Raw genomic sequence first — 19,424 nt, forward strand, 5'->3', positions numbered from 1 at the left:
GGAGCCCCCAGGGTAGGGGGCCGAGCGCATCCCTGCCCAGCCCGGCCGAGGACACCCGAGCCCGGAGCGAGGCCGCGGGGCGCGGGCGGGCGAGAGGCTTCCACCGCGAGCTGGGTGCACGAGCCCGGCCGACCCTGCAATCCCCCGGGGACCCCGAAACTCCCCCGGCGAGGAAACCTGCCCCCTCCTTCCCGAGCCGCCCACCCTCTCCCCCCTCCGTTGCCTCCGCACGCAGCCCCTCCCTGCGTGATGATGCAAACCGGTGGGGCGGCGGGCGGGCGCCGGGCAGGGTGGGGAGAGCAGGAGAGTAAGCGAGGGAGGGAGGCAGTGGGAGGAGGAGGAGGAGAGCCAGCCGAACGACCATTTAAAGCGACAGCAGTCCCTGCCCTCTCCCCAGTGCCGGGCTGGAGGAGAGCGCGGCGCGCCTGGCGGCCGGCGAACCCGAGCGCGCGGGGCGCCCCAGGCAGGCGGGCAGGCAGGCAGGCGCCGCGGGACCCTGCGCCCCGCCCGGCCGCCCCCGGCGTCCCGCGCCGGCCGGCGGTAGCCACTGGGCTTCCCCGGCGCAGCTCGCCCCGAGGGGCCCGGACCTCGGCGAGCCCGCCACGGTCCCCTCCGGCGCCACCGCCACCGCCGCCGCCGGAGCAGCATGGCCCAGCTGGGGAAGCCGCTGCGCGCCCTGACTTCGCTGAAGTCCCCCTGCTGCGTGCTCGAGGTGCTCCTGTGCGCGCTGGCGGCGGCGGCGCGCGGCCAGGAGATGTACGCCCCGCACTCCATCCGGATCGAGGGGGACGTCACCCTCGGGGGGCTGTTCCCGGTGCACGCCAAGGGCCCCAGCGGAGTGCCCTGCGGCGACATCAAGAGGGAGAGCGGGATCCACAGGCTGGAGGCGATGCTCTACGCCCTGGACCAGATCAACAGCGACCCCAACCTACTGCCCAACGTGACGCTGGGCGCGCGGATCCTGGACACTTGTTCCAGGGACACTCACGCGCTCGAGCAGTCGCTCGCTTTCGTGCAGGCGCTCATCCAGAAGGACACGTCCGACGTGCGCTGCACCAACGGCGAGCCCCCCGTGTTCGTCAGGCCGGAGAAAGTAGTTGGAGTGATCGGGGCTTCGGGGAGTTCGGTCTCCATCATGGTAGCCAACATCCTGAGGCTTTTCCAGGTAGGGGGGCGCTCGCTTCGGGGCGCAGCACGCGGCGGCTCCGCGGCGCTCTTAACCGCAAGGGCCGGCTTGGAAGCCCAGGGGTGCAGGGCTCCGGTCTTCCCACCCCTGGAGGTCGTGCCGAGCCCCTCCCGCCCCACCCGGAGAGATGAGATACCTTCCCTCCTTGGTGCATTTTCCTCCTGTCTCTGTCCCCCTGTCCGCGCTCCACTCCCTCCGGCTCGACAGTCCTGGATTTATGGCCCCATTGACAAGAAGCAATCTGTGAAAAACAAGGCGATGATTTAAACGGGTTTGCATTACAGTGAAATATGGTCCGAAAGCGGGCTTGGAAAAGCGCCGGGGCTCCCAGCAGAGCAGGTTAGGTTGGGCGCTTGGCACAGGAACGATGGGAAGGTGCCTGGAAGCCGGGGGCATTTCCCACCTCCCCAGTTTCCCGCCCCCAAGCCACCCGGCAGAGCTCCACTCCCTCGGAAAATTTGGAGACGACCTTAAGGGGGCACTGGGCAAACCCAGGCGAGGTCTTAACCCCGAGGTGGACGTTCACTGCCCGCCTCCCTAAAGCTGGGGTTCCCGACCTGTAGCCAGCCTCCCAGGAGCGGGGGCGGGAGGTGCAATTGGGGAGATGCCGCCCACAGACGTGACCCCCGTGGGATTCCTCCGGGCAATTTTTTTTTTTTTTTTTTGCACCGTCCACATTGCATTTGCAGCAGCTGGGCTATCAGCTTTCTACCCCTGCCACTTCAGCCCTCGGCCAGAGAGGATGAGCTCATGCTAACTGCGAAACAAAATCGCTTTCCCTGCTTCCTCCCTCCGCCCCTCACCCAGCATCCCCAGCTCGGCAGCCCCCAACCCCAATTCTTGGCTCTGAGGACGGTTCCCGGAGCGAGGCAGGAAGGCGCCCGTTGGGAGCCGGTGGGGTGCGCGGGCGCAGGGCCCCCCGCGGCCCTCCTGCTCCGTGCGGGGAGGGCCATGGAGAAAACCCGGAGGAAGGCGGATCCCGGCCGCTGAGCGGTGGGCTCTTCCGCAGTGCCCGCGCCTCTGCCCCTCGCTCCTGCAGCCCCTGCCCTGTGGCTTCTGCTCTGCATTGGGTGGAAATGCGGGAGGTTTTGAGGTTCAGGGACTGAGATTCAGGGTCTCCCGTGACTGTGATTCCCTTCTGGGTGTTTTTCCCTACATGCGCATCTCTGTCTCCTTGCTCTGTTTTTTATTTTCCCCACTATGTTTTTATTCTTTTCTTCTCCCTTTCTATCTCTGGCTCCCTATTTCTCCCTCTCTATCCTCACTCCCAAGTTCTTGGTTCATCTCAGTCTTGAGATGACCCTTTCCTAATTCATGGCTGTCTCCCTGCCTGGTGGTACCCAAACCCGGCGCATCTCTTCCCCAGATTTGCAGGCTGATCCTGGCACCTCACTCTCCCCATTCTAAAGAACTGGTTCTCTCTCAAGTGCTTTCCCCTCAGGGTGCTGGTTTTCAGGAGGGGTCTCCTTGTGAAATTCAGGCTGTCACCACCCAGTCTCCCCCAGGAGTAGGAAGTTTTGTGTTCAAGAAGGAGGGGGTTCCCATTCAAGGCTGCAGCTTGGCATGGCCCCTCTGATCCTGGGAGCATCCCTGCCACCCTCCTGAGTGTGCCCTCCTGGAGGTCCCTAGATGTTTGTAAACCCAAAGTGCTTTGGGGGTAGCTAGCGCTCTTGCTTGCTTGCTTTGGGGAAGAACCTGGGTTGTTGTAATCAACCTCCAGAAGCACTTCCTTTATTTTTGAGGGTAAAGCTAGACAACTTGAGCGGCAGGGCTGCTGGAGAGGGTGAGGCCAGGGAGGTCACCTGAGAACCCCTGGGTATACTATTTACATTTTCCCAGTTAGTCCTGGGGGTTGACGGCAGAAAATGTTTTGTCTTTAGCATTTTGCAATTATTTTGCTTCCTGTTTCTCTCTTCCGCTCAGCATGGGCAGTACTGCAGACGGGCCTGTCTGTCTCTCTGAAAAAGACAGAAATGCTAAAGTTAAGAAAGGCATTGCAGACTAGGCTGACGGACTGTGTTTGCTGAAAAAGATTCCAGGGGGAGCTGATTCCTCTCCTAGTGTGTGAACCTGAGGCAACTTGCTTGGGAAAAAAAGAAAAAAAAAAAAAAAAAGGCTGGCTTTACACTCATTTCTCCATTGCCTGAGCTGGGGAAAAGAACCAAACGCCAGCGTTAGCGGTGTGGGTTGGGACTCAAAACCATTCAGAGAAAACACTGTCATTTTCTTCTAATTTGCAAATTGCAGCTATTCATGTTGGATTGAACAGCTGAGGGAAAAAAAGGAGCCCCTAGTTTCCACCTGCAATTTTTGAGAAGAGGCTGGAAGTAGGAGCAATGTACCAACTTGTAGCTTGTGCAGCTCGCAAGCTTGATAGAACAGTTGGTTGGCAATGGTACCTTGCTTAACCATTGCCTGTGTTGGGATATTTATTTCTGTAGACCAAGAATCTCTTCCAGTGGCCTTTCTTTTTCTTTCTTTTTTTCTTGTCCATGTGATTTTTAGAAGCTCCCGGCATGCTATTCCAGTCGCCAGTTGTCTAGCTTCTGCAAGCCTGCAAAATGAGTAGGGAAAATAATGGCACACATACCCATTGTTCATTGGCACTGCCGCTTAGGCAGGGGGGAAAAGGATTCCCATGCTGAATCTTCTCTGGGATTCTAAGGTTCAGCTCTATTAAGATTGTCCTATATAAAAGAAACTCCTCCAAATGACTGAATTCCTAGCTCTCCAATGATTTGAATTTTCTTTTTCCCTCTGGTCCCTGCCGATGCTGTGGGGGTCATGCCAAGCCGATCACTGGAGATATAAATTTATATTGAGATAATGCTCTAGGCTGTGTGTAGGAGGAGGGAAGGGGCGTATACTTAGGCACTTATTTGGGGGTGCTGAGTGCTGCAGGGCTGTAGGGAGTAATGAGATAGTAACAGATGTATCAAATGCTGCTACTGCCAGCAAAGCCTGGGGTGGATGGAGGAAGTTCTTTCCTGAAAATTAAGACCTGGGCAGGAATGACTTATGGAGATGGAAATAGTGTCTGTGACTTGGAGTTTTCCTGAGTCTGCTGGTGTACCAGATCTAAGACATGAGTTGAGCAAGTCCTGTCTCTCTTTCTTCTGTATACACACTGTGTAGGTTAGGAAATGACATGTCTGAGGACAGGCATCATACCCAGTGGGTCTTTCAAATCCAGGAATTTGAGGCTAATGAAATTAGCGTGTGGCCAGGGCTCTGCCAACTGAAATTAAATCACTCGCAACTGCCCTGCAATTGCATTTTCGGCCTCAAAGAAGCATCAGGGAGGAATTTCTGGAGATTTGTTTCTGAGCTTGTACAAAAAAAAATAATAATACTCTCCTAATGCTAAGAAAGATTAAACGTAAATTAATATTGAACTATGAGTAACATATTTTTAAAAAATCATCACAGAGTGGGGATGGCTTAAAGTGGAGAGGTTATATAATACGGTGACCAAAAGATAAATCTCTCCCCCGACCACTGTTTTATGGGCAATAAGTAAGATATATTATAGTGGAAAGTAATGGGAACATTTTTATTCAAGGCTTCTCTGTTACTGACTTAAGAGCAAACACTCCCGGAGTATAAATTACTCCTGCTACATCCTGACTCTGAACGAATAATATTTCATGTATAGTGACATGGTCTAAGCTATAGACTTGGAATGGAATGGCATCTGTTTCAGGTTTTTGGTTTTTTTTTCCTCTCTCAAAGCAACTAGATGTAAAAAGTGTCAACTCCATTCTTGTTGGACGATAGTGCAAATCTAAGCCAGTGGGCCTTGTACCATACATGAGATACATTTGTAAATGTGTCATTGTTTTCCTTTTGTTTATTGAAACTTGAATGTAATCTCAAACTTTGGGGGCAACATTGTATACATAAATAGATATTTTTCTTCTCTCTCTCTCTCTGTCTCTCACTCTCTCTCTCTCCATCTTATGTAATCAGCTAGAGCTAAGCACATAGAGTGATGTGGTATTACTATACTGGGGAAATTTAAAAAAAAAGCAACTCTAACCTACACTTTTTAAAATGTCATCAATATTGGTGCCACTGCCATTTGCAACAGTCTCTATAACAATCTCAGCCTCCACATTCACTGTGTTTTAGGAAATGTGCCTAACAGGTGGTGAGTGGGAAATTTTTAAAGGGGCAATGTTTAAAAGAGCAGAGAGGGAAGGGGATGAATACATGCACATATTATATTTGCATGTGAATTTTGTCTTTGCATACCCATACAATTAGGATGTCTTTGGGCGTTTTTCTCTTCAAGAATAATTGAAACAATGAATGCAAGTCATTCAGCTTCATAAACATTTGAGTTTAACAAATTACAGTTGCTCTATTTCTTGCATACATACAGGCTGTGTCATAGATTTCAAAGATCAGAGTGGGATGACACAGTATGTTCTTGTCTCAACCCTGCCATTAATGAGCTAAGTTATGCTAAATAAATCCCTTCATATATGGGGCCTCATTTTCCTAATCTGATTTTGTTTTTTCTTAAACATTGTAGTTTCTGGAAGTATCACATTTTTGTTTAGCTTGAAGAAAACCTGCTCTTGTCCAAACTCTATTTGTATTTCTAGTATCCACTTTGAACTTTCATTGAGTTTTGGGGGAACTTTTAAAGGTTATTTTCACATAGCTATCTTGGTCATGACTAGTTTAATTTCCCATATTCAGACTTTTTCCTTATCCTTTTCGCAGTTTGCTCCTCAATCACATATATGGCTAGTAGGGAAAATGACCTCCTGGGTCAGTGTAATGCATGGTCATAGACACAGGGCAGGGAGTAAGAACTGCGAAGTTTACAGTAGCAGTTACAGTTGCATCTCTCCAAAGTCCCATTGCTTTTCATCGTGTAAAAATACCAGACTTCTCTCTCTCTGAAAACTGCCAAACAGTGACATCCTGTGTTTGCTTATCTTGCTGGCCCCAGGGATGAGGCTTCTGACCCAGAGCCGAGCAAAGCAGGTAATTGGTTCCGTTGTGTTCATCTGACCTTGTCTAAGCCAATCAAAATCCTCCCCAAGATGCTTCTGCCCGAGAAAAATGGGAACACTGTCTCTTCTCCCTGGAATTTCCAAGTTGGGCAGGTGTGGTTCTCCCAGTGGTCATCCAGCACAAGAAGTGACGTTCTGTGGCATAAAGTCACGCAGATGTGAACGGGGCTGAGCTCTGGGGAGAGAACAGGCGCCCTGTTGACATTCTGGAACTCCCAAATCCAACTGTATCTGAATCTAGATGTCTCCCTGAATTCCTAGCACATGTTGTTTTTGTAAAAGAAACAAGTTTCTTGACACTATTTTAAGTTTGATTTTAGCCACATGCGATGGAAACTATCGTAGCTCAAACAGCTGCTTCCTTACATTAATGTGAGATCCGCTGACTGGCATTCACTAAGTGGGAAACCATACTGTATAGGGTGTTTAGTTACACATAACCCCTAGCCCAGGTTTGGGATATTCAAACGTCCACATCCTTCCCCTCTGTCTCCAACATCCACTGTAGTTGCTGTAAGGCTTTGTGATCACATCTTTCCCATCTTGATGCTGTTGAGAGCAAGGGTGGACACTGGTGTAGACTGCAGGCTCCAGGCCTCCTATCTGGAATTTGGGAACCATAATCAGTTCCTTTCATTAGAGCAAATCTTTTGTTGATATCCCCAGGGCTCAGAAGCATTTTCGTGGCATAATGGAGTACAAAGTACATTAAATTCCTGGGTCACTCTACAGTAAGCAACAAGCCTAACTCTACTTCTCCTCCCCTTTGCCATTAAGTAGGCAATTAAGACCAGCTGCAAACACATTTTCCCAACAACTAAAATGCATAGATGATTGCTATTTAAAAGGATATTTGTACAACATATAGTTGGGCCCATTAATTAATGGACCCTTTGCAAATTGGCATAGTCAATATATATATTTTCTGCACTTAAAAAGTCAAAACAAAACTTTTTTACAGGTAAATATTTATCTAGAGTGTTGTGCCCCAATTCTTACTGTTCTGACATTCCCATGTTTGACAAGTAATCTCCTTTCAATTATATTTACTACTAAGTGTTTTTTATTTGGGGGGGTTCACATTATTAGATTATAATGCCAAAAATAAAATATCTGAAATTGCAATGATGTAGTATACATGTCACATTTTATGAGAACAGACATTCTGATTTTTTAAAATAATGGTAGCAATGACCATGATAATAATCTGAGTCTGGACTACAAGCTGCAGGTCCATGTGCTAAAAATAACTTCATCTCGTTTATTTCTCACACTAGTCCTGCAATGTCCACAATGTCATCCCTGTTGTTCAGCGAAGGGAAGGGATTCTCATATCCTAAGGTCACGTAGCTGGTAGGTGGCAAAGTCTGGACTCAAACCTAGAAGTGTCTGACAATACCCAGGTTGTTAACCACATGCATCTATCAAAAGTTGCTCATTGCTTAACTATGTCTATTTACAGAAATAAATTGCTTTATGTTACTCCTAAAATGAGATTCATTGTGTAGTCCCATAGAAAATTGGAGCATACAAGCCTTTACCTCCAAACGAAAGATTCTTGTTCTCCGTTATTCAACAAGTAGCCCGGTATGCCAGCAGTAAATACACAGTAGACTTTTCATTCAAATAAATGAGAAGAGATGTTTCTTCTTGTCTTGATTCAGTGCCCATCATTATGGATTGTGATGGCTCTTCCTAAATTTTATTTCCTTCACTCCACTCTTTCTGCAGACCTCCAGTGTGGAAATCCATCATTCAGATGTATGTGCAAAGTGAGAGAGGACTGTATTAATACAATTGCCGAGAGTCAACTTGATAGAGCGCAGGGAAGTACATTCTAATAAATGCAGCGTTAATGTTTGCGTGGGCCGTCGAGGGAAGGGCAGGAGAATTTTCAGTTTAATGGATTATTTTTGCCTCTTGCTGGAAAAGAGCTGCAGCTTAATAGTTTTATAATTGGTCATTTGCAGAACTCTCCATCTCTGGGTTGTGCCTGTGTTTTCACCATTTTGGGGGCTGCCAATTCTTCTGTCTGTTCTTGATGGTAGGGTAGCAAGAAAGTCACTTAGAAGGGCTCAGGCTGCTCTTCCACATTATTGTTTAGATGAAAATATTTCTATTTGTTAAAGTATGATTTAAACATTTCTGTCATGTTTTAGACTCGAGGATGGTATTAGCTCAGGCAGGTATTTTGGAAATATTTCCTAGGAGGGAACACGCTCTATCAAAGGAATTATGAGACTCTTCATATAGGGGTTAAGAATCAAATTCTGGAGTTAAGAATCCCAAGAATGGAAAAACAAGCACCACATATATTCATCAGCAAACTGGTATTAACTGAGCAGCACCTAAGTGGACACATAGGAGCTACAGTAATAGGGTATTGGGCGGGGGGGGGGGGGGGCAGGTATATACATACATAATGAGTGAGATGTGCACCATCTGGGGGATGGTCATGCTGGAGACTCAGACTTGTGGGGGGAGGAGGGGAAAGGATATTTATTGAAACCTTAAAATCTGTACCCCCCATAATATGCCAAAATTAAAAAAAAAAAAAGACAGACCTGAATTGAAATCCATACTCTCCACTTGTTACCAGTTTGAGCTTGCCCAAAAAGTTACCACCCCTTTCATCAGTTTGCTTATCTTTGAAAATGGTATAATAAAAAAGTAGCTGTCTGGTAGAGTAATTGCAAGGATTGCAGGAAGAATTGATTGAAATGTGCATGGAAATATTTATCAATGAGCTTGGCATAAATGTTTAATACATTTAAAAGTTATTTTACTATTATTATGCTATCATTAAATGTTGCTATTGCTTAAATAATCATTATTGCCAAATTTGCTGCAAAATTAAAGTAATCCATGCTGCATTACACTGTTTTTTTAATGGAAAATTTATTTATTATTTAAATGAAACATATATATATATAGAGAGAGAGAGAGAGAGAGAGAGCGTGCAAGAGTGAGAACAGCTTAGTGATGCTATTCAGTGGAATGAGCATTTTTTATGGCACTGATTAAAGCAAATCATGAATTCCACAGACTTAAGATAGCAGAGAGGCTAAGAGCAGTGGAAGTCAGCCAGCCCCAAGTTTGAATTTCATTGCAACCCTTTTCTAGCTGCAGAGACTTGCGAACATTACTTACACTTTTTAAGCTTTACTCCTACTTTCCTCATCTATAGTTTTTTTTCCAGAAATATTTATTAAGCTCCTTCCTAAGTGCTTGGATACATCAGTAAAAAAGTAATAGCTTTCTCTCTCTCCTTTTCTTTCCTCCTCTCCTCTCTTTCTCCTCTTTTTCTCCTCTCTTTCTCCTCTCTTTCTCCTCTCTTTCTCCTCTCTGTCTCCTCTCTGTCTCCTCTCGTCTCTCCCTCCTATCTCCTCCCTCTCTCTCAGATTACACTCTCCTCTCATGTATGGAAACAGATGGCTGTTATAAATAAATCCTATGGTATGTTGGAAGTTGATGAGCATTATGGGATAAAGAGAAGAGAGTAGGACATGTTGAAGATTGTTGGGTTGGCAGTGCCAGAGGGATGTCACTATGGGCTCTACTTTTCAACAGAGCAGTCAGGGCAGACTTGATACGGTGACATTGGAGCCAAGACTCGGGCAGAAGGAGCTGGCGAAGCGGATCTAGGGGAGGACCACTCCCTGGGGACGGGAAGGACCAGCGCCCGAACTCCAAGGCGGAATTAGGCCGGGCATGCTGGGGGATCTCAAGGCAGCCCCTGTGGCTGAGTGGGACCAGTGGGGGAGGAAGGTAAGAGAAGTGATAGGGCCAGATTGTGCGGGGCCTTGTAGCTCATTGGGAGCATCTTGTCATTTACTCCAAATGCAAGCAGCCGGTGGTAGGACTTCAGCAGAGGTATAATAAGATGATCTGTCTCTTGTTTTCAAAGGGATGACACTCTCTGTGGTATGGAGCGTAAAGGGAAATAATGGATTCGGGGAGAACAGACAGGAGGTATCTGTGAGATAGATATGTTGGTTTTGGTGGCTTCAGCTTCCAAGAAGTGATACATTTTCATGGTTGAAACAGGATTTCCAGGTGGATCGAAAAGTGTAGGATGAGAAAGAAAGAAAGAAAGAAAGAAAGAAAGAAAGAAAGAAAGAAAGAAAGAAAGAAAGAAAGAAAGAAAGAAAGAAAGAAAGAAAGAAAGAAAGAAAGAAAAAAAAAAAAAAAGGGTGAATGAAGGGAACAAGGATGAATCCAAGATCTGAGACCCAGGTACCTGGAAAGGTGAAATCACTATCCCCCTGAAGTAGAAAAGGCTTGGCATGGAACAGGTTTGGGAGCTAGAAGGTTCCAGATGTTTTCTTAACATCCACTTAGAGATGTTGGATACACAGTTGCACAGGCAGGTGTACGGTTCTGAAGAAAGATCTGGACCAGAGATACATTTGTATAAAATGGAGATATTAAGAATAATTACCTGACATGGTTACCTAGCACAGTAAACGAGGTAATGGAATTAGCACTGTGGGTTCTAAAAAACGCTTAATAACTATTAGCTAAAAATAATTACCTGAAATAGAAAAAAAAAATCCTGTAGTTTGTTTTCGCAATAAAACTGTACAAAATGATATCTCCTTATTTTAATCATATTTGTGACACAATTATTTTAGACGCATTATTGCAAACATCTAGAAGAAATTTCAATTTCTTGCTTTTCTCCTGCAGACTGTAACTCGACCATATTTTGTAAGGGTTAAGTCAGTTGTGATAGGATACCTCTTTAAGGAGAAGCAATTCTGAACGATTTAGTTAGTGCAATAATTTATTATTATCATTATTAATTAATTTATGTTCCTTGTCAACCTCAGTTGAGAATTTGTCATTTCTAAAAAACATAATCAAGGGTAGGCAGTTACACAAGTGTTCAAGAATAAATAATGGGCTCGTCTTAAAATATCCATCTGGGCACCTACTTCAAACAATTTCACCAGGCATCTCACATCTTTCTTTGACATTTTAAATTAAAAACATGGCAGGGGGAATTTTATCTCATTGGTTTTCAGTTCCCTTTATGTATGTGCAAACCCTTAAACTGCCATTGTGGCTTAACCCAAATTCTGTTCCTTATTCCTTTGGCTATCAGATATTGGTCTAAGCATGCATCTACACTAAAAATGCATGACCACGTTATCTCTGCACATCTATAATTTTATTTTAACACTATCATTATGTAAGCTACATTTTAATTGTAATTATAACACATTTTCTATCAACACTCATCCATTTCTAGTGTTCAGGGGGAGAGCAGCATGTAGTAAATTTTATCAAAATACAGCTTCCGAGGAATGGAACAGAGGGTAATTGTGTACTTCTGTATTCTCTATAATTAAGTTCAATGGAGTTGGCATAATAAAATTATGATAAAAAAAAAACCCGAAAACTGAACAAAACCACTGAGGCACCATGACTCCTCTCCTCCACCCTCTTCACATTAGGGAGTGTGGATCTTAGCATCTTTCGGTACAGAAATAGGGAAAACAGAAGCCTACAGAGTGGAAGCAAGGAGAGCAGTATGAAAATGAAATATTGCTTTCGGATTTGGGTGGCGGGGAATATCAACTAGGTTGTGTGCTTACTGGGACCACGATTTCTGAAACGGTTCATCTCGAATATGCTGCCCCACCATCCTTCCCAGTAGGGATATACTTGTATTCCAGTCTTTGCTTCCTGTTTCTTCATAATTGGCTAAGAAAACGACCACCAGAACTGTATCAGAGGAGGCGAAGTCCATGGATTCGAAATGATTGGCAGCCCTTCAACGGCCACTCTCCAAGCTTGCATGCCTCACTCGCGCTCTCTTGTCTCTCTCTGTCTCTCTGTCTCTGTCTCTCTCTCGCTCTATCTCACTCTCACTCTCTGTCTTTTTTTTTTTTTTTTTTTTGAGACAGAGTCTCACTCTGTTGCCCAGGCTAGAGTGCCGTGGTGTCAGCCTAGCTCACAGCAACCTCCAACTCCTGGGCTCAAGTGATCCTCCTGCCTCAGCCTCCCCCCGAGTAGCTGGGACTACAGGCATGTGCCACCATGCCCGGCTAATTTTTTCTCTATATTTTTAGTTGGCCAATTAATTTCTTTCTATTTTTAGTAGAGACGGGGTCTCGCTTTTGCTCAGACTGCTCTCGAACTCCTGACCTCGAGCAATCCTCCTACCTTGGCCTCTCAGAGTGCTGGGATGACAGGCGTGAGCCACCGCGGCCGGCCCATCTCACTCTCTTTCTTACATGAACTTAAGTTTGGAGTGCAAGTTGGCTTATGGGAAAATGTCATTGTAATTTTTATGTCTTCGGAAGGCAGTAAACATGATGGTTAAGGGTGTAGGTGCTGAACAGAGTTCAAATCCCTGCTTTCCACTGGCCAACCGTGTGAGCTTGGGCAATTTTCCTGATGACCAGGGTCTCACTGTTCCTTCAGTAAAATGATGATGAACAATCGATCCACCCACAAAGGACATTTCCAGGATTAAATGAGGTAGGCCACGTCAAGCACTTAATACAATGTGTCAGCATAGTAAGGGTCTATTGCCCATTACTAATAGTATTTGTATGCTCACCATGCCAGGTGCTGTCCTTCCCAGCCGTATTCCATTATCCCCTACCTCCCACTCCTGTCATGTCCCTGTAAAGGGATGGGTCTGTCACAGAGCATTCGCCTCCAGTGGCATCTGACCCCTGCGCATCTCCCAGCATGCATTGCTGCTGCTGCTCCTTGAAACCATCCCTGGTTTGGGAAGGGAAGCTGGATGCCCAGGCAGCGTCGGGGAGAGAGAATCTCCTCTCTTCTTCCCCCGAGGGAAGGAGTGAAACATTCAGACGTCTCAGAAGGAGAATCAGGCAAAGAGCAGAACGCTTAATGACATGGTTTACTAATGGAGATCAAGTCAGACAGACTGAGTTTGAACTAATTTCCATCGCCTACTGGCAGCAGGATCTTAGGTGTTTGTTGTAACCTGTCTACACTTGAGACTGTCTGAAAAAAAGGAATGACAGTTTCAGGACCTACTGCAGGGGGTGGTTGAGAAACATGAATGAGTAAATCCTTTTAAAGCACTGGGCATGCTGTTTGGCATATCGTCAGCGCTCAGTAACTGCTGGCTGCCATGACTGCCTCTACTGCTCATAACATTATTATGGAGTAGAACGAATCTGAGGTCCTTCCCTTTCTGAAATGGCACCTGACCATTGGGACGACCAGCTTACGTTTATCAAGCATCATAGATGCGAAGACCCAAAAGTCTCTCATCTGTACCCCCCCAATCAGGGCCAGCTAGGGGGGGCTGTTATCAATACCACCGCTACCAACATCATCATTGCCATCGTTATCAATCAACCAAGCATATTGAGCACCCTCTGTGCGCCAGGCACCAAGCTCAGCCCTGGATCATGGACTGTAGCATTTCGTTCTCCCACTCAGGTAGGAGAAATTGTCATCATTTTCTAGATAAAGGCCCTGAGGTATTGGATAAGCAACTTGACCCAGAGCAAGAGACATGGAGCCAGGATATCCGAACCCCAAGATACTCTCTCCGACCTCATCAGCCCTGACATGGTATTATACCACAGTAAGGAAAGCTTTCAGCCACTCCTGTAAGAGTAGGGAAGATGCTCGATCTCTGTTCCCTGTGCCACCCTAGCCTCAGTGCTGGGAAGTAACAAAGGGAACCTCCTCGAAGAGCATTTGAAGAGAATCTACTCTCTTGAGCCTCTCCTGAATCAACTAACCAACATTTTATTTCCTTTTAAAAAATTCCCACATGTTCCTTTTGGTAGTTACCTTGACCTTTTAGTATTCTTACATTCCGTACATGACTCATCCACTCTATTTAAAGCTAATTTATTTGAGGTCAAGTGCGAGGTCTTACTCATCCTGAAGTACAATTTTCCTCTAGTGTTTAACTCTGCACTTTTCATCTTGTCGGACTTCTGCAGATATCTCTTTGAGTTTTGTTGAACCGGGCTCATCAACTATACATTAATAAAAGTTACGTGGAAAATGTCTTCTTATGGAGGGAAACATGCAAACTAAAATTGCAGCTTTTTTAAAAAAAGATTATTACAAGGGTCTGGGTTTTGCAGGCATTTTTTTTTTTTAGAGTAAGTGCTTCATATTCCTTTATTTGAACATACACTGATAAACCTGGTTTTTCTCTCTCAAGCCTACAAAATTTCACCAGCTTACAACTTAGCTTGTTGACTATGTTGTTGATGTATCCTTTTACAGTGACACCATCTGGTCATGGCAGAGGTGGAGGGGCCTCGGAAGGGCATACTCAACCCTAAACATGGGTTTTCTAGAGAAGTAACATAAAAAAAAAAAAAAAAAAAAACTACAGTTCTTTCTTATTTCTGCAGAACTCAGTGTTTTATTTTGATAATTTTATTTATTCGGGAAGTATACAATGATCTTAAAAGAGTCCATCTCCATTTGTTCAGCTTCCCTTCCAGTCTTAATGGGGAGAGAGTAGGCTGAATGGGAGGAAGTCATTATGGCGCGAGTCAGGGCTGGCTGGGAAGGATCCAGGGCCCTGGGCTTGCTGGTGTGTTTCCCCCTATTCATCTTAACTAATGCCTGAGTTCTCGCTAGGTGCAAGCACTTTGCCGACCACAGCAAATGCATCGTGTCACTTAATCCCTTGATACTTATACAGCAAAAATGATGCCACTGTGACCCTCTGCAATGAGCACACAGAACAGAGCCTCTGGGTGGTTTGGGGCTCATGCTAAAATATGGTGGAGTTGGAACTGGAACTCAGGTCTGTCTGACAAAACAGAGTTGTTTTTTTGTTTTTTTTTTTTTTTTTGAGACAGAGTCTCTCTCTGTTGCCTGGCTAGAGTGCGGTGGCATCAGCCTAGCTCACAGCAACCTCAAATTCCTGGGCTCAGGCGATCCTCCTGCCTCAGCCTCCCGAGTAGCTGGGACTATAGGCATGCGCCACCATGCCCAGCTAACTTTTTCTATGTATTTTTAGTTGTCCAGTTAATTTCTTTCTATTTTTAGTAGAGACGGGGTCTCGCTCTTGCTCAGGCTGGTTTCGAACTCCTAACCTTGAGCTATCCTCCTGCCTCAGCCTCCCAGAGTGCTAGCATTTCAGGCGTGAGCCACTGTGCCCGGCCAAAACCAGAGGTTTTTAACCACTAAATTCAAGTTGTACAACTCTACAAGCACGGCTAGATAGTTTCTATAATTCCTTCAGCTCTTTTTGTCATTCTTTATCCAATTGTAAGCTTATAGGGTGTGAGCAGTGGTAGGGAAGACTTCTAGCCCAGGAAATGTTTTTTTTTTTTTTTTTTTTTTTCAGATATGAGTGAGGGCTGTTTTACAACAGCAATTGATTTATTCAAAATATGTTGAGTCTCTGCTACGTGCAAAGGCGTTTTGGAGCACACGCATCTTATTAGTGAGCTCTTCTTCGTTAGACTCTATTGGAGCAGGCAGAGAAGTCCTGAACTAGTTTGTCTTGTGTAGGGCGTGAGGGGAGTTGGGTGCTGGGAGCCTAGCTGGTCCACGCCAGCAAAGCAAGTCAAGACATACTCAGGTGAGTTCCTAGGCACCTTGATGCCATGGTTACAGCAGCACGCTTGGATCGTACCATTGTTGCTTGGGGTTAATGCTAAAATGGCTTTGGGCTTGCAAGTAGACCATGTTCATGGGCTTGATGGCCCTGTGCATAGAAGGACATCACGTATCATCAGCCTGTAGTTCCCTGTCCCCTACTACTCCTGCAGCTTATACAAGCCAGACAAGGACCTTCTTTCCTCTCCTGTGGATAAGTTCTTGACAATGCCATGGGGCCCCATATCCCCTAGTAACTACATCACTGGCTAAACCAGTGGTTTTTCAAAGATGCTCTTTGAAAGACCCATAAAGTAGACTGACATTTTGCTGGTAAGAGTAGAAAATGGTGTTCTTTTATAATTCATGGGGAAAAAAAAATAGGCCACTGGATATAATTTTTTTTCAGTTTAAAAATTTGTATGTAGATAGATAAGAACAATTTTAAATTAAGGAGCTATGTACATATTTGGCTTCTGCTAGCAAGTAACAAATGAAATTATTAGTAGCTTTGCATACACACACACACATACACACACGAGCAGGAAAATAGCTGATCAGATTTAATTTAGTAGTTTGCTTTTTTGTAGATTTATGATAGTGACTTTATATCTACAAATATATTTGCTAAAGAAAATGTCTCTTCCACTTTTTGCGACAAAATTCCACTCGTTTAAGACCAATATAGCGCATCCCTAATGTTTCGGTGCAGTTTTAATCTTTAACAGCTTCAGAAGTATGGAATTACAAACATACCCCAAAAATATTGTTTGAAAGTTTAATTATTTAAATTCCCCTTGTACTTATTTACATTTGTGAATTTTGAAAATCATTATTTAATTGTCTTTGATTGTTTTTGTCCTTCTGATTGAAGATGGGAAACACTGACTAAAAGGCAAATGTTAAAATTAAATATGTATTATTAAAATGATCAAAATTATATAGGAAAGAAATTCAAATGATCAAGTTTTCAAAGGGCGATATTTTTGTGCATGAGTATAGTATTTCTTCTGCACAGATTAAATCCTTGAAGCTCTAGTAAGACTTTTGAGACACCTCGTTTAATGAGCAACTACTCTGTGCCTGGGATTGCATTATGCACTAGAGATTCTAGAGATTAACAGAAAAATAATGATAATACAAACAGTAACAACTAATCCTGTCAGGCAGGGAAGGAAAGTGCACTGGGGAAACAGACCAATAAATGACACATTAATAATGGCAGAGGCTCACAAACATTAGCGTGCTGAAGAATCACATAGCAAGCACGCTGAACCGGCGGATTCTTGGGCCCTTTCTCCAGCTGGCAGATGTGAGGTCCTGGGCACTATGTTTTTGTTGGACACTCTCAGGAGATGCTGAGACTGATATTCTCAATGGTCCTCCAACTTTAGTATTTGTGGGATCCACATGAAAGTCTTATTAAAACACAGATGCCTGGGTTCCACTCTCAGAGTCTCTGGTCACTGATTAGGTCTGCAAATCTAATCAGTGCCCAGGTGTTGCTGACCTGTTATTGGTCTAGGGACCACCCTTTGATGATATTACTGGTCCCGTGACCACTGGCTTTCAGAAAACACCTTTGGTATAAGATCGTGCGTATCCCACGAAAGGAGTTTAACAGAGAACCAAAGGAAGGCAAGGGTCTCTACCCTAAATTGGCCAAAGGTAACAATACTAGCTAGAATTGATTGGGCCAAACAAGATTATAAGAACTTCACCTGCATTAACCCATTTAATACTTCCAATAAGGTTTGTAGGTGCTACTTATTATTATCCTTCATTTACAGAGAAGTTAATTAATTTGCCTAAGTCGTACAATTGGTCTGTAGCTGATGAAGAGTTCGAATTAGCAAGTCTGACTCCAGAGTGTGGACACTTTTACATTACTTTTAATTGACAAATCACAATTGTGTTACATTTATGGAGGGCAGTGTGTTATTTTGATATATGCATACGACGTGGAGTGATTATATCAAGCTAATTAACATAGCTTTCCTCTTGCTTACTTGACTTTTTTTTGTAGCTCTGCATTTGAAATTTACTCTCGTAGTCGTTTTGAAATATACAGCATACCACACCCTTAGCCATTCCGATTTGCTTATTTTGCTTAATCATTCTGCTTCTGTACAGGAGTAAAGTGTTGTCAGCCAAGGCTTCCTGGAGGAACTCACCTCTGAGTGTAATGAGAAAGATGAGGAGACACAAAAATACTGCTATTTTTTTTAAAGGAAGGAATCAGACCTCCCCACATATCTACCCTAAGCAATCAGACTATCAAGAGTCTAGAATATCCTAGCACTCTGGGAGGCCGAGGCGGGAGGATCGCTCGAGGTCAGGAGTTTGAAACCAGCCTGAGCAAGAGCAAGACCCCGTCTCTACTATAAATAGAAAGAAATTAATTGGCCAACTAATATATATAGAAAAAATTAGCCGAGCATGGTGGCACATGCCTATAGTCCCAACTACTCGGGAGGCTGAGGCAGGAGGATCGCTTGAGCCCAGGAATTTGAGGTTGCTGTGAGCGAGGCTGACACCATGGCACTCACTCTAGCCTGGACAACAAAGTGAGACCCTGTCTCAAAAAAAAAAAAAAAGAGTCTAGAATAGCCATATAACTGTGGGATGCTAGGAAAGATTATAGAAACCTGATGTTAGAATTCAATGTCGATTCATAATGAGTTTGGCTGAAATAATAGAAATTGAATAAAAGTGTTTTACCTATTTTTCTCATGTAAAAAGAAGTTTGGGGACAGTTCTCAGGTTAATTTAGCTGGTAAAGGGTGTCCACAAGGAACTAGTTTCTTCTCCTACCTTCCTGTCCCCCAACTCTAGGGTGTCACTGTAATGCCCATAGTTTTGCAAGATGACTGCTGAATCTCTAACCCTGTTCTCCATGTTTCATGCAGGAAGAAAGAAAAGAAAAAAAGAGGCGGGGGAAGTGTTTAAATCAGGGGGCAAATTATTTACCAAAGATTGACATCAGACTTATGGTTATATCTCATTAGCTAGGGCTTTCAACTGGCCACTTCTTTGAGGATATTGGGGGGTGGGTCTCGTAAACCAGGGTTTAGATAGCAAGGAATAAGGGGAGAGTGGCTATTAATTAGGCAGCTCACAGTGTCTGCACCAGCCTCCTCCCGGGTCTCCCCTGAGAAACTCCCCAAGTCTATTTTATTTCATATATTTTACTTTGAAGAATGGTGTGGAAACATTACTTATCTGTAAATAGCCTCTTAGAAAGGGTACAATTACATAATTATACAACCCCCTAGAGAGCCTCTTTCTTCTAAAAAAACTCTTTGAAAAATGTTCAAGGTTGAGGATATTTTGATCTTAATTTAGTAACTTGGAGTTGATTATCCTGGAATGACATTCTCTCCCTGCGGATGTCCTGTTAGGTTTTTAGAAAATTCTGGAAAGAAGTGGAAAGAAACATTTTATGGCTCACGTATAAGCAGTATGAATCTTTTGAAAGTAAAACTCATTTGGGGACCAAAACGTATTTTATGCCTTTGCTGTTTTTTTTTTTTTAATTCTCTCTGCATTTTCACAAATCTTCCTTTCTAAAATGTCTTTGAAGAAATCTGTTTGCTATCACCCGTCCATTTCTCCTGACTGAATTCTTTATTGCTAAGAAT

At 44.5% G+C, this 19,424-nt stretch overlaps 1 protein-coding gene across 7 annotated transcripts in view; it reads left to right on the forward strand.

Moving 5' to 3' along the window:
• Positions 1–410: 410 nt before the first annotated feature.
• Positions 411–19,424, forward strand: part of GRM7 (glutamate metabotropic receptor 7) — a 794,973-nt gene continuing 775,959 nt past the window's right edge. For 6 of the 7 annotated variants that reach the window (XR_012915318.1, XR_001153146.2, XR_012915319.1 and 3 more), the window contains exon 1: positions 411–1,165. Coding sequence is in view for 3 of the 7 variants with exons in the window: in XM_012761143.2 (XP_012616597.1) it covers positions 647–1,165 (519 nt within the window). In the remaining 4 variants the exon portion in view is untranslated. The remainder of the gene's footprint in view (positions 1,166–19,424) is intronic. The other variant, XM_075998549.1, reaches the window with a different exon arrangement.

Source organism: Microcebus murinus, chromosome 28 (genome assembly GCF_040939455.1).
Source record: "Microcebus murinus isolate Inina chromosome 28, M.murinus_Inina_mat1.0, whole genome shotgun sequence".
Lineage (NCBI taxonomy): Eukaryota > Metazoa > Chordata > Mammalia > Primates > Cheirogaleidae > Microcebus > Microcebus murinus.